This window comes from Psittacula echo (genome assembly GCF_963264785.1).
Source record: "Psittacula echo genome assembly, chromosome: 23".
Taxonomy (NCBI): domain Eukaryota; kingdom Metazoa; phylum Chordata; class Aves; order Psittaciformes; family Psittacidae; genus Psittacula; species Psittacula echo.
The window spans coordinates 122854-135954 of NC_137748.1; the positions used below are offsets into that span (position 1 = coordinate 122854).

General features: G+C 43.8%; 1 protein-coding gene across 4 annotated transcripts in view; it reads left to right on the top strand.

Annotated features, from left to right (window-relative positions):
- TLK2 (tousled like kinase 2) overlaps nt 1–13101 on the top strand; it is a 42949-nt gene that overhangs the window by 26531 nt on the left and 3317 nt on the right. For all 4 annotated transcript variants that reach the window (XM_080633315.1, XM_080633318.1, XM_080633317.1 and 1 more), the window contains 10 exons: nt 443–595; nt 3390–3456; nt 5077–5174; nt 5538–5619; nt 7240–7331; nt 8460–8549; nt 8959–9128; nt 10558–10696; nt 11753–11864; nt 12817–12924. In XM_080633315.1, coding sequence (XP_080489441.1) covers nt 443–595; nt 3390–3456; nt 5077–5174; nt 5538–5619; nt 7240–7331; nt 8460–8549; nt 8959–9128; nt 10558–10696; nt 11753–11864; nt 12817–12924 — 1111 coding nt within the window. The remainder of the gene's footprint in view (nt 1–442; nt 596–3389; nt 3457–5076; nt 5175–5537; nt 5620–7239; nt 7332–8459; nt 8550–8958; nt 9129–10557; nt 10697–11752; nt 11865–12816; nt 12925–13101) is intronic.

The following is a 13101-nucleotide window of genomic DNA, read 5'->3' on the forward strand; positions in this document are numbered from 1 at the left end:
CCCCTGAAGCAGAAGGATCCTTTCTCAGACAGTGCCAGACTTCAGGAATACTCTAACAGGAAAGTCTGAGATTGAGAACAGAGCCTTCTAGGAAAAAGTGTGTGGAAAGTTAGTGGCCAACCATGGATCCCTGGCTTTTCCGTGAGGTTGGCAACTCTTGGGTTTGGGTATCCTCAGCATGAATAAAACCTTTCACTTACTGAAAGATTTCTGTGGGCCACAAAAAGAATCCCCTTTTATGTAAAAATACCTTTAAAAATATGAGTCATGATGCTTGGCACATCCCCCTTCCCAGTACAGAAATATTTTGTTACTAATCTTGCAAGTACAACTGATTGGAAAGTCATTGCTCCAATCTGTTCAGAACAGATGCTGAAGAACAACCAAGTACAGACCATTAGTTCTCTGCTTCATGGGTTTTTTCCTACTCTCTTCTTTCCAGACAACAGGAAAGGATAAATTCCCAGCGGGAAGAAATAGAAAGACAACGAAAAATGTTAGCAAAACGGAAGCCACCTGCAATGGGACAGACCCCTCCAGCCAGCAACGAGCAGAAGCAGCGCAAGAACAAGACCAATGGAGCAGAAAATGAAACGTAGGTTCCATTGCCTTCTCTGTGCCTTGCAGAGCTGCACGCTTTGAGCAGAGCACAAACTCTCTCCTGGGAAATGGAATCTTGCCCTTGCCCCTAGGCTTCACTCCATACACAAATGAATATTGTGGAATTAGCCTGGCATTCAGCAACATCTGGCTGCAGTTCTAAATAGTTTTCAGTGGAGTAAAACAAGGAGCATTGCTGAGGCCAGACTTTTGAATGCAGTGCTTTTTCAGTGTTCCTGTTGCATCAAGTTGGGAAAGTGTTGCAATTCCAGAATGGATTTCAGTGTCACTGTATGATATGTGGTGGTTTTTTGAGGACAAAAAATGAGGACCCATTTAGAAGCCTTTTTTTTTCTGTGTTGTTTCTGGGGAGTAATTTGGTATACTGAAGAAAATGATGCTCTCTCTAAAGACAACGTGTTAAGCATTGTCCTGTGTCTCCAAAGCTGTCCTTTCCATTTCCCTGACTCAGGTATCCGCAAACGTAATTGAAGTGCTACTTCTTACAGAAGATTTCTCCCCCCGTCACCTCTTTTGAAGTGACTGATGCTCCAAGAGTCACAATGTTCTTGTGAGACAAAGCTTTTCTTGCCAAGAAATTGATAACATTAGTTTTTGGAAGCTTTTTTGGGGTGGGAATCCATTGAATCAGAGATTTCCCACTACTTTCTACCTGTTTCCTTTGCAATCTTCATTTTATTGCTGTTGGCTGATACCATAACTCAGAGTGATACTTCTCTTGCACTATGACATCTCCTGGCCATGACTTGACCTCAGAGTTCCTGGACCCCTTTGAGTTCTTGGTCTTGGTTGAATCAAAAGGCTCTCACTGCCTCTTGCAGTCACAGCAGAGCTAATGCATGACTGGGTGAATCCTGATACTCAGGGTGCTCTCAGCCCCCAAATCAGGTGCTGGTTCCTGGAGATCAGATGTGTTGTACTGAAGGGCGCTGTGTGCTTTCTGCAAGTAAGTGGCTTGAATAGAGACACTGAACCCTCATTCTGGCCAAGAGAGCTTAAAAAGAACCTAAATCAAGCTCTAAAGCCATTCTTTTGCATTGCAGTTTGAGTTTGGAGAAGTAAATTGAATGTCAGTGCCTGGGTATTTTGAAGTGGTGCTGTTCTTTAGGGTAATCTTTCACTTATAAAGGGCAGGACGAGGCTTTCCCCATTTCGTTGAGACAGCTGTAGTGTGGCATATTCTGAAGACATGGCAGCACAGATCCTGATGTCTGGAAATCGTGACAGGATGATACTAAGTGAGCTTCTGCCTATGTTGTGAGCCTGCTTTGACATAATCTATCCTTACCTGGGTTTGATAGAAGCCTTTTTGTGCTCCCTTCACTGATTCAGGGTTTTATAATTGTGGTTTTGAAGAGCTTCTAGTCATGGTGTTGAGAAAAACTGCTTGCCAGCTATGCATATGGTTCATGAGGAGTGGTTTAGCTTATGGAAACATGGGGTTTGCCATTCAGCTGAAGCAACTGGACTGACTGACTACTTGCTTAAGCATAGTTAGTGTGGAAATGCATTTGTTGGACTGCTATGTATGTGTATCAGGTACAAAATGTTCTAGCTTTTGGAGGGAGTCTTTTAGGCAAGTTGTATCTAAGTGTTTCTGAAAGTTGAATGAGAAGCAGCCAGCCAAATTCCTTCCTCTGATTTTTGGTTCTTCTTTGCTTCATGGTTGTTGCTGTGGCTGAAAAAGGAGAGGAAGTTCCCATGATGCAAATTTAAACACATGCTCTCCTGAAGCTGGTTCCAAGCCTCTGAATGGGAAAAAGATTTGCATTCAGGAGCAATAATCTAGGGTTGGGGCTTTTTGAGGTCTGTTAGGGCAGGTTGGGCACCGTTCAAATCCTCAGCTGCACTAGAACTGGTGTGTTTGTCTTAGAGCCTCCTTGATTCTTGCAATGCTTGCTGCTAACAGGCAGCTATTTTGGGCTCTGGTGGTACTCATTACATCTCTTGCTCAACGAGTAGACTGTTGGTGTTCAGCCCTTTATTTTATTGTGCACAAGAATATGTGGGAAGCTTGTTGCTGATTGATTCAGCTGTCTTTTTATTCCTTCATACAGCAACACCAACCAAAGACCTTTTTGGGATGTATTTTTAGGTTAGCTGGAGCTGATTAAAAGTCCAGGCTGTCAGGGGTGGATGCGGAGAAGGGGGGGGGGGGTGTGTGAATTAGGATGCTTTCATATGAAGTGAGACAACATGTAAACATTTATGGTCCTGGCTGTCTTTTGTAGCTGTAATTTGTAATAAGCAGTTCCTTATGGTTGAGATTCTTTCAAAAGGAGCTTGGCTTGCGAGTTTGGGATGAAATGCATCAGTTAAGAACTGCTTAAGCACTTACTGCAAATCTGTGGACCCTTGGTGTTATCAACAGCAGAGAGAAGTTGGGGCATCTCAAGATGAGCATGTAGCTTAATGCTGCCTCCTCTTGATTCACTGCACGGTGAGCCAAGGTCCCACAGCCCCATACAGACCTAAGACTCAGCCCCCTCCTGAAACTAGCTGTGGTGTTGATGCTGTGGAGACCACATACACTAACCTTTGTACTATGCAGAGCATAACTATTGCAAGAGGAATCCTTCTGGGATAAGTTTTGACCTCAGTTTAGTTTCACAAAGAATAGTTGTATGCTGTCATGTGCATATTCTTGTTTACAAAAGAAACAGACACAGTTGATACGGGCTTCATAGCTTTATGGTCATGTGTGTGTTCTGCAGACTGTTCACTTTATCCCATGTGTTGAAACCTAATGCATTGGATCTCTTGTGCAGGTTAACATTAGCAGAATACCATGAACAGGAAGAGATCTTCAAACTCCGTCTAGGTCACCTTAAAAAGGTAAGAGCTATCTGCAGGAAAGGCTTTTAGGTGGGTTTTGATGCAGTGTTCTATGAACAATAGCATTTCTCTGATAACTGAGAGGGTTTTCTTGTTTGAAAGGGATGGCCATGGTTTTGTCATGATTTTTTTTCCCAAGGCAGTGGTATTCAGGAAGGCTGTTCTTTGCTTTAATAAATAGATTCCTGTGTTCTTACATACCATTTCATGCAAGGAGTTCCACTGTTTTGATGCATCTTATCATGTCACTGTGACCTGCCTCGTGCTGGGCTCTGTGTGTGTCTAATATGAGGGAATAGGAATGAATGGATCCAGGGAAGAAATTTATGAGAACACAACAAAAACTGCAACCATCACTGATTTTCCCATTTCTTTGCAATATCGGGTAGCCAGCTCATCAGTAACAGCCCAATAAAACCTCTTGGGCTCTGGGAAACTAGGACTGTTTAGGTGGTTGTAGTGCATGTTTGTTTTCAAATACATTGTCTTCAGTAGGAACTGTACCTGCAAGTGAGGTTCTCTTTAAGTAAGCTGTTGGTTACCTTGAAAGTGATTGCAATAGCCTATAAATAAGTTTTATGGGGCACTTCAACAGATGAGGTACTGAAACAGAATAGATGCCTTCTGTGATTCCCTGTTTAACCGTGATCTCCACTGAGGCCCTAGAGTTTTCTTTCCCATATGAAACAAAGAGGAAGGATGCAAACGCATTACTGGAGTCCCCTTTCTTTTCTCAGGTGGTGCCTGAGCTGTGCACTTAGCTTTTTCCTTTAACCTTGACGCTCAAGTTGCATACAAGGCCTCATAAATGCTGCTGTGCTCCTTGTTATTTTCAGTGGCAAGGGAAAGTTAATGCACCCGTGGAATCTGCTGGCACTCTGCCCATTGTGTTATACTGACCTGTGGACAAAGATAAGTGATATGAGCAGTAGCATGCTAAAGGCATGCTTGTTCTACAGCTTCCACATTGCTGGAGTGGATTAATTGCAGATCCATCTATGCTGGCGTGTCGTGTGCCACCCTGGAACAGAGGAATCCATTTGGAAATGGACCTTAATGGAAAATGAAGTAATGTTCTGGGATCGTGGCATTGTCTGAGGCTGTGCTTATCCTTGTCCACTTTTGGAAACTGGCTCATTCTTTATGCCTAAAAATAGATCAAGTTGAGAAGGGAAGGAACGGAGTCACAAGACAAATGGGTAACCGTGTCCCTTGAGGTATATATACCAAATAATACAGCTCAAGGCAAGTGTTTTAATTGAGGTTTGCACCCCTGTCCACAGTGATGTGAATTTTAGTGTCGTGTCTGAGGGCACTAGAACTTCCAGCTTTACAAACAGGGTACCAAAACCTCCACGTGGCACTAAGTTACACTCTGACCATCATTACCCATCACTGCTAATAGGACCTGATGTCCTTTCACATTCTCCATCCTCTCCAGATGCTGCCCCTTTCCCATGTGGCTTCATGACATCCTAGTTCCTTACTTCTGAGGGCCATCCTCTATCTCCAATAATTTCTTCCCAAGTGGAATTACATCTGTGTTTCCATAAATGAGGCGGAAATGTTAACTGCATTGTCTTACACAGCATTGTTTTCCTTTTGTTTTTCCTTGTGCAGGAAGAAGCAGAGATCCAGGCAGAGTTGGAACGGCTAGAGAGGGTTAGAAATCTACATATCAGGGAATTGAAAAGGATACATAATGAAGATAATTCACAGTAAGCACATGGGATCTGGGGACAAGAATGTAGAACAATTTCTGTCTTTGTCCCCTTCAAATGGGAAACAGTCTGCTTGAAATTGATGTTACAACTTAGTATGGCACTTGATTGGGGGTGGTATGGTGATGAACTTGGAGTTCATGTAAAACAAGGGCTTCCAAGTGCATCAAGGTACCATTACAAAGTTGTTCATTAGTAGAAAGCGATCACATCGGATCAGATCTGTCAGTTGTTAACACAGTTGTAATATTTCTCTGTCTTAATGTAAAAATGTTGTTTCTAAGCTGTGTAGTAGCTGTAACCTCTTGTGAGTAGATCCCATTAGTTGTCAGTGCTCTTAAACTGTGTCTTTCTCGCCAGATTTAAAGACCATCCAACGCTAAATGATAGATACTTGTTGCTACATCTTCTGGGTAGAGGCGGCTTCAGTGAAGTATATAAGGTAAATGTGAAGTGGCAATGTGTGCTGTAATCTGAATCTGCAGGGAAACAGTGCAGTAAGCAGTATTTTATGCCTGTTTTCTCAGTGGTGTATGTAGTTGTAGAGGGAAGAAAGGAGGATGAAGCACATGTTGCATCTGGCTTGCATTGGGCAGCAGGCTTGAGATTTTTAGGTTCTGCCCTTGTCCTCAGAGGTCAGATTGCAGGCTTCAAGAAAACACTGCACCAAGTGTGCAAGTTTTGCCAGGTCAGAGCAGCAAACACTTGAAGAGACAAGCGCTACACACAATATACCCAAAGTGGCCATGTTCTGTTGAGTATGGCATAGCAAGCCCAAACCTCCCTGTAAATGAGAGAAAATAGCTCCAGTAATAAGAGCAAAGGCTGCATTTCCTGGGGGTAGAAGCCTTGCTTTCCTTGTGTCTTCATTTGCACTCTGAAGTAGCAGACTGGGGAGGTGTGTTTAGTCTTGGGACTTCCTTGGACGTGTGTCAGCACTCTTGCATGGCCAAGACCTCTGGTGCTTTGGTGCATGCTATTTGACTGTTAATGCTTAGAGCCTTTCCAGTTCAGAATATTCACTGAATCTGTCCTCAGTAGTTTTTAATCCATGTGGAACTGGCTAGAATGAAAAGAATTATGCCAATGCAAAGATTGGAAACTTGAGGGTGATTTATTATCTTGATGCAGTACAACAACAGGTCTCTAAACTAGGGAGGGTGGGACTACTTAGGTAGTGAAAAAGAGAGTGTGAGATGTGCTCTGAATTGCTGCCTTTGCTGACTAAACAGAAAGCCTTGGCTCCACAGCTGAAAGCAAGAGGGTATGAATGCTTCAAAACTGACTGTGCTCTAGAGTTGTAACTATGGTATTGAAACAAAGGGATGCTTAGCCCTTCTTCTCCAGGGTCTTGGCCAATCTATTAAGCGTAAAGAATTAAGTATACAACGTCTGAGATGGACACAGATCATCCTTGTCTGCTTACAGCAGGATTTTGCCCCATGCTATAATTACTAGCTGTTGCTGCTCTCAGACAAGGTAAAAGCTTCCTGCATTTCTCCAGGAGCACAAATCCAGAGATCCATTCTTTAAAGACTGTTTAAATAGCAAGAAACTGGAGGGGAAAATAACAGCACAAGATTTATGCAGTGAGGCCACTGAATTCTCCACCTTCTAATTAAGATGAAACATGCTGCAAGATGGAGAGCTGAGCTACCAATGTGAAACAAAGTAGTGGTTTGGGGTTGTTTTAACTGGGAGTAGAAAATGAGTTAGGGGAAATAATGGCAGAGCCTTTTCCTGTGTGATGAACTGTCTATATTTTGGTAATTTGGCTTTTCTGATCCCATTGTAGCTCTGGTGGTAAAATGTCAGTATAAATGCAGCATTAATTCAATCCCATGGGGAAGGTCAGATCAAAGCAAGGCATATTCAATTGTTTTCAGAGTTGCTTGGTTTCATTAGTGAAACTAATTACATCAAAATGTGGGTTTGCTCCTCACTTGGTATGTCGTAATGCTGATTTCCTGGGTGGGGATATTGGTTTGTTAGAGCTTGTCTGCTTTTGCAGTATTAACTTGAAGTTGTGATTCCTACTGATTTGCAGCTCTTCTCTCTGCAGGCATTTGATTTAACAGAACAGAGATACGTAGCTGTGAAAATACACCAGTTAAATAAAAACTGGAGAGATGAGAAGAAAGAAAATTATCACAAGTAAGTAAGGCTGTAAAGTGTTTCCAAGCTCCTCCTGCATTGGGTTACCCAGGGTCTAGTAACAGGCTGCCATTTTTTAACTGTGTTCTGCCACACTTCAAAAGCCACTCTCTGCCTCAGTAGCTACTTGGAAAAGTTACTGTCAGATTAGGAATCATGGAATGGTTTGAGTTGGAAAGGGCCTTAAAGCTCACCCATTTCCAACCCCTGCCACGGGCAGGGACACCTCCCACTAGAGCAGGTTGCTCCAAGCCCCTGTGTCCAACCTGGCCTTGAACGCTGCCAGGGATGGGGCAGCCACAGCTTCTCTGGGCACCCTGTGCCAGCGCCTCAGCACCCTCACAGGAAAGAGCTTCTGCCTAATACCTAATCTAATGTTTTAAGTGTGCACACACAGAGACAGTGTTCTATAAACACCAGGTTTCAAAGCACCAGTAGTGCTCTATGAAGAAAGCGTTAAAGTGGCTTCTCCTCTTTGAAATGTCTAACCTCTGCTCTTATGGGAAGCAGTTGTTCATGCCCATCTTCCAGGTACACACCTGCAGTTGTGCTCCCCAAAAGCCTTCCCTTTCCCTAGAATACTCAACTTTTCCTAGGTGCTTAGGACTACACATACATCGTGGCCTAGAAGGGAAGTACAGGAAGGATTTTGGTGTTGGTTACACTTGCTCCCTAAGGCCATGGGTTTGCTAAGCTCTGCAGACTGGCAGCCAAGCCTTCTCGACAGAGCTTCAAACATAAAGCTGTGATCTTAATTCCCCAACAAGTCACTGGGAGAAACTTAAGCTGAATAATACAAAGCCTGGAAGTTGGGCAGTTGAGCATCATGGAATTCTTCTAGAACTTGCTGAGTTTTGTGTTCTATCTTGGATCCCTTCATGATTAATTATGAGGTTATTCTATTTTGGCAAGCAGTACCATTAATCAAGATTAGTTCTTTTGTAGCATGGCCAGCATTTGAGACGCACTCTGATTCTGTGGTTCTTAACAGTTCCTTGTTTGCTGTCTGATTAATAGGCATGGGTTGGACTGAAGTTGGACTGCTGTGTGGTATGTCTGGGTTCACTATCTGCAGAACTGAGAATTAAGTCACTTGTATGACTAATGCTCAGACTTTCCTTTTCTCAGACATGCGTGTAGAGAGTACAGAATTCACAAAGAACTGGATCACCCTCGAATAGTTAAGCTATATGACTACTTTTCGCTGGATACTGACTCGTAAGTTATGTTGCTGTGTCCTTTGTCTTGGTTTGATGCATTCACTGCCAAGTATTTGGTCTCTTAAAACTTCCAAGGAGAGTCCAGAAAATGTCCATGCCAATGTACTGCAGATATCTGAGGCAGTTTGAACACATGTGGGTTTTCTAGTACTGCGTTATGTCAGATATGGTGCTTTACTAGTAGATCCTGCTTTTGGTTGGCTTGGGCAAATGCCGCAGCTTCTGGATCTAGCACTTAGTGGGGGATCTCTGACCTCTGTAGTGTTGAACTTTGAGGGCTGTGCCCCTGGTAGCTGACGTTTAGAAAGGGATTAATAGACTGAAGGACTCTTAATTTAATATATGACTAAGTAAATGCATCTGGTTTCTCTTGGGTGCCGGAATTACAACTCCTGTTTTGCCTTCAGGTTTTGTACGGTGTTAGAATACTGTGAGGGGAATGATTTGGACTTCTACCTGAAACAGCACAAGTTAATGTCGGAGAAAGAGGCACGATCTATTATCATGCAGATTGTGAATGCTTTAAAATACTTAAATGAAATCAAACCTCCCATCATACACTATGACCTTAAACCAGGTATGTTGTGCTGCTGGCTGACGTGTTTATGGACGTAACTAAAGGTAACGGGTTGTAAGTAACGTGGGGAAGTTTACTTTGGTCGGATGGCAGAAAGGAGACAGGGCTATGTGGGAAAACTAACTTGAAACCAGAGAAAAACCCTAAAATGCATAGAACATGCTGTGAAAAGGGTATTGTCTCCCAGAATTGCAACATAGAACAGGGAAGTAACATTCCAGGAAAAGTAGCCTCCTCGCTCAGAATGAGCCCTTGAAACCACCAAGTGTCTGTGTTTGGTCTCTTAATGTCCCGCCTGTATTCTGCTGTTGAGAGCTTCTGTTATTGCTCCATAAAGGTTCCCATAATTACTACTGTGTTTCATGCTCCCCTTCTTCTGGCTTATTCTTTCTGTAATCATCTGCCTGAAAACTCAGTGGCAGAAGCTAACTTGGAAGTGTTCATTTTTGCAACGTGTGGCAGCTCACAAAGCTCAGGTCTGCCTTTGCGTTCAGTAACATCTGCCGTGTAGAAGGTCCTCTCCAAATTGCAGATTTCCCTTCACCATTGGGCAAAATGAGGAGGGGAAAAATGGAAGTGTGCCCTTGTAGGGTGATGGGTATTGCCTACATAGCATTTTCTCCTAGTCCAGTAAAATTCAGCCATCTCTTTGGACAGTTATCCCTGGCTCGTCTCCCTGTGCTGGTGGCACTTCATCAGCATTGTGTAACTGGTGTCTGATGTGGTTTATTGCATCAGCATGAGGAATCTGTACGGGAGGTGGTGCTGTTGCACTGGTTCTAGTGACCCTGTTACTTCCCCCCTCTCCCCAGATGCCTGTTCTCCTGTTGTCTGAGCATGCTACAGAGCTCTGCCTACAGTTTGTCTAAAGCTCTGATTCATCCACTGCCATCACGCACAATTCTGCTGCTTTATTGTAGGCTTTGAGAGAAACAGTGATGATCGGACTTCTTGATCCTTGATGGATTTGTGAAAGACTCTTGCCTAAGCAGTAATTGTCCTTTTTGAGCTTAGAAAACCATTGGGGAATGCTGCCAGGAAGGAGAGAGTTTCTGGCTTGCCAAGAGACCAGGGCAAGTCAGGACTCCTGGGCAGAATGAGTCATTACTGTGTATGTGTACTTCTCTCCTTAATCCTCCTTTTTGACCTGCCCTTCCAAGGGGACCTTTGGGAGGGGTCAAAAGAGACATGAAGCTCATTTGGCTAATAGGGCTCAGAATCTGCAGGCTCCAAGTAATGTCAGGCCACAGGGTGGTTCAGGGATGGGCAGATCAGTTCCAGCACTTGGTGGGAGCTGAGTTGTATGTAGAGCTCAGGGTACTGGGTGCTAAAACATCTTGTGCAGAGTGCCAGAGTTCAGTGCAATTTTCTTCCTGCTTTATTTTCCTGCTAAACTTGTATCCTAAAGGGTTCTTTCTTCCCTGTTTAGGTAACATTCTTCTAGTCAATGGTACCGCATGTGGAGAGATAAAAATCACAGATTTTGGACTTTCCAAAATCATGGATGATGACAGCTACAACTCTGTTGATGGTATGGAACTGACATCGCAGGGGGCTGGTACTTACTGGTAAGCATTGCCTGGGGCACTTGCAAGTTACAGATCAAGAACAGTTTATAAACAGCTTTGGATTTATGTCAGCTCTCTGTGTGCTGCTGTTGTCTGTGACAGATTGAGACACTGGAGGTTTGAGACCCTGGAAACTGCTCTTGTTGTCACACAGCTCCTTTTGGGGCTAGCAGCTTTTTACGTTACAGTGGGTTAGTGTTTATACATTTGAACACCATTTCTTATCCAAAGGGCCTGGTGAAATACTGCATATGCTGCCGAGATAGCAGCCAAGCTCCACTCTAGAGCTTGCTATTTCACAGTCCATAGTGGCACTGTCTAACAGCAAGGAGGAGGAGAATACCATGCCTATTGGAAATATAGGTACATCAGGAGATGGAAGGAGTATTCCACTGCAGTGAGGCGGTGAAAATCCATAGTTAGCTCTTACAAAAGATGTAAAAATCTCCCAGTGCTGTCTATAGCCAGAGCTTCCCTTTCAAGTGTCACATAAAAGATGTCTTCAGCAGTACTTTATCAGTACAAGTTTTGTCACTGCACTGAGAGCAAGAATTCCAGTAAGTGCCACTGAGTCTGATTCTTAGCTGTTACCCAAGCTGCAGACTGTCCCTATGGGCAACAGTTGTACAGTAACATTAGTTAAGGTATTCTGTATCATACAGCTTTGTTCTGTTCCTGAAGATGGAGCTAACTAGTGAGCAAGGCTGAGTATCTCTTAAGTCGTATGTGATGTCTGGGGTTGTATTTCTAGAAAGATGTATTTTGGCTGGAATTGCTGACTAAGTCCTTTTAACAACAAATACCAGTTCTGAAGGTAAAAGGAAATGGGGCTATTTCATTTGCTGACTAGCTCAGGCCACAAGTGTCCAAAGAGTCCTTGGGAATCACTGTTCCCAGAAGGGATATGCCCTGGTGATATTGGCCCAGAGGTACACAGGAATGAAACTGAGTCCCTCAAGTCCTGATCTCAGAAGCTTGTTCCTTCCTTTCTAAAGAAATTGATTGAAGGTGTTTGGAGATGCTGCTTACAACCTGTTGTCCTTTCCTTCTAATCAGGTATTTGCCACCAGAATGTTTTGTGGTTGGGAAAGAACCTCCAAAGATTTCAAATAAAGTTGATGTCTGGTCAGTGGGAGTAATCTTCTATCAGTGTCTTTATGGCAGAAAGGTAAGAAAGCATTTAACTCTCCTCTTATTGGTAATTCCCAAACCTTTTGGGAGGCAGCCCTGGTTTCTGCTTCCTTCTCCTCCTCAGACTTAGCAGGTGCTTTTGTCTTGTCTCCTTCCAAGGTAATAAAGGGGAGAGAATTTACTAGGTTGTGTTTTGCTCTACATAGCACTTCCTTCAGAAGCACTGTTCTGCAGAACATCTCTTTCCACTGGGCATGTTCGCACAGAGGCCATTATGGGCAGGACAAGTGTATCATTCAGGGCCAGACAACACCTGAAGTTCTTTGTCTGGCATTAATTTGTGATGTTTTCAGTGCAGTAAGTCTTTGTGGAGCCTGATACTGCTTGATGGCTTCAAGTGTTATAGGAAAAAGAGAACAGTAGGTAGAAAGACCCACTCTACAAGATCTTTAGGATGGCTTTTGGAAGGGAAGAGTGTGGATCAGGTCCTGAGAAAAGGTAATTTGGTTTATGGCAACAAAAGAAATAGGTTGGAGAAGGATTCCATTAACCCTTGTTTTCACAAGTCCTTGGTAACCAAGGGTCGTGAAAGCCTGGCCCTCAAATGTGCTATGCTGCTTCATGTTGTCAGTCACACAAATGGTGGAACCAGCCCAGCAAAGACTGAAGTGTGTGAACCTCCTGTCAGCTTAGATAGATGAAGGTCCTCTTGCATGTGGGAAGGAAGCTGACCTGTGAGGTCTGGAAGCAGGTGGAGATCTGTCTGAGCTAGAGATACCTCAGATGTGTTCCAGCTTGTCCCTGTTGTTCAGTTGAAGCAGAGGAGTAATGTGTCCTGCTCGCCTGGGTGGAGTCTGCAGCACCTTCACAGCATTCATGGGCTTCTTGCTCAGGAAAGTGCTGATGTCAAGCTGATGAGCAGTAATGTCAGGGGGTTTTAAGGCCTGTCACCAACCTTTTAACAACCGTCTTCCGTGTTTTCTTGGTAGCCCTTTGGTCACAACCAGTCACAACAAGACATTCTGCAGGAGAACACAATTCTGAAAGCTACCGAGGTGCAGTTCCCTCCAAAGCCAGTAGTCACACCAGAAGCAAAGGTAAAGCTGTGTATGTCAGTGAGCAGCACTGGCAGCTCCATCCTCTTGGTCTCCCTAAACCGGCAGGAGCTCTGTGTTTAATGCTTGCCTTGAGTAGCATGGTCAGTGGCTTTGCATTGTTGTAGATGTCAAGCTGGGGATCATAGAATCATAGAACAGTTTGGGTTGGAAAGGACC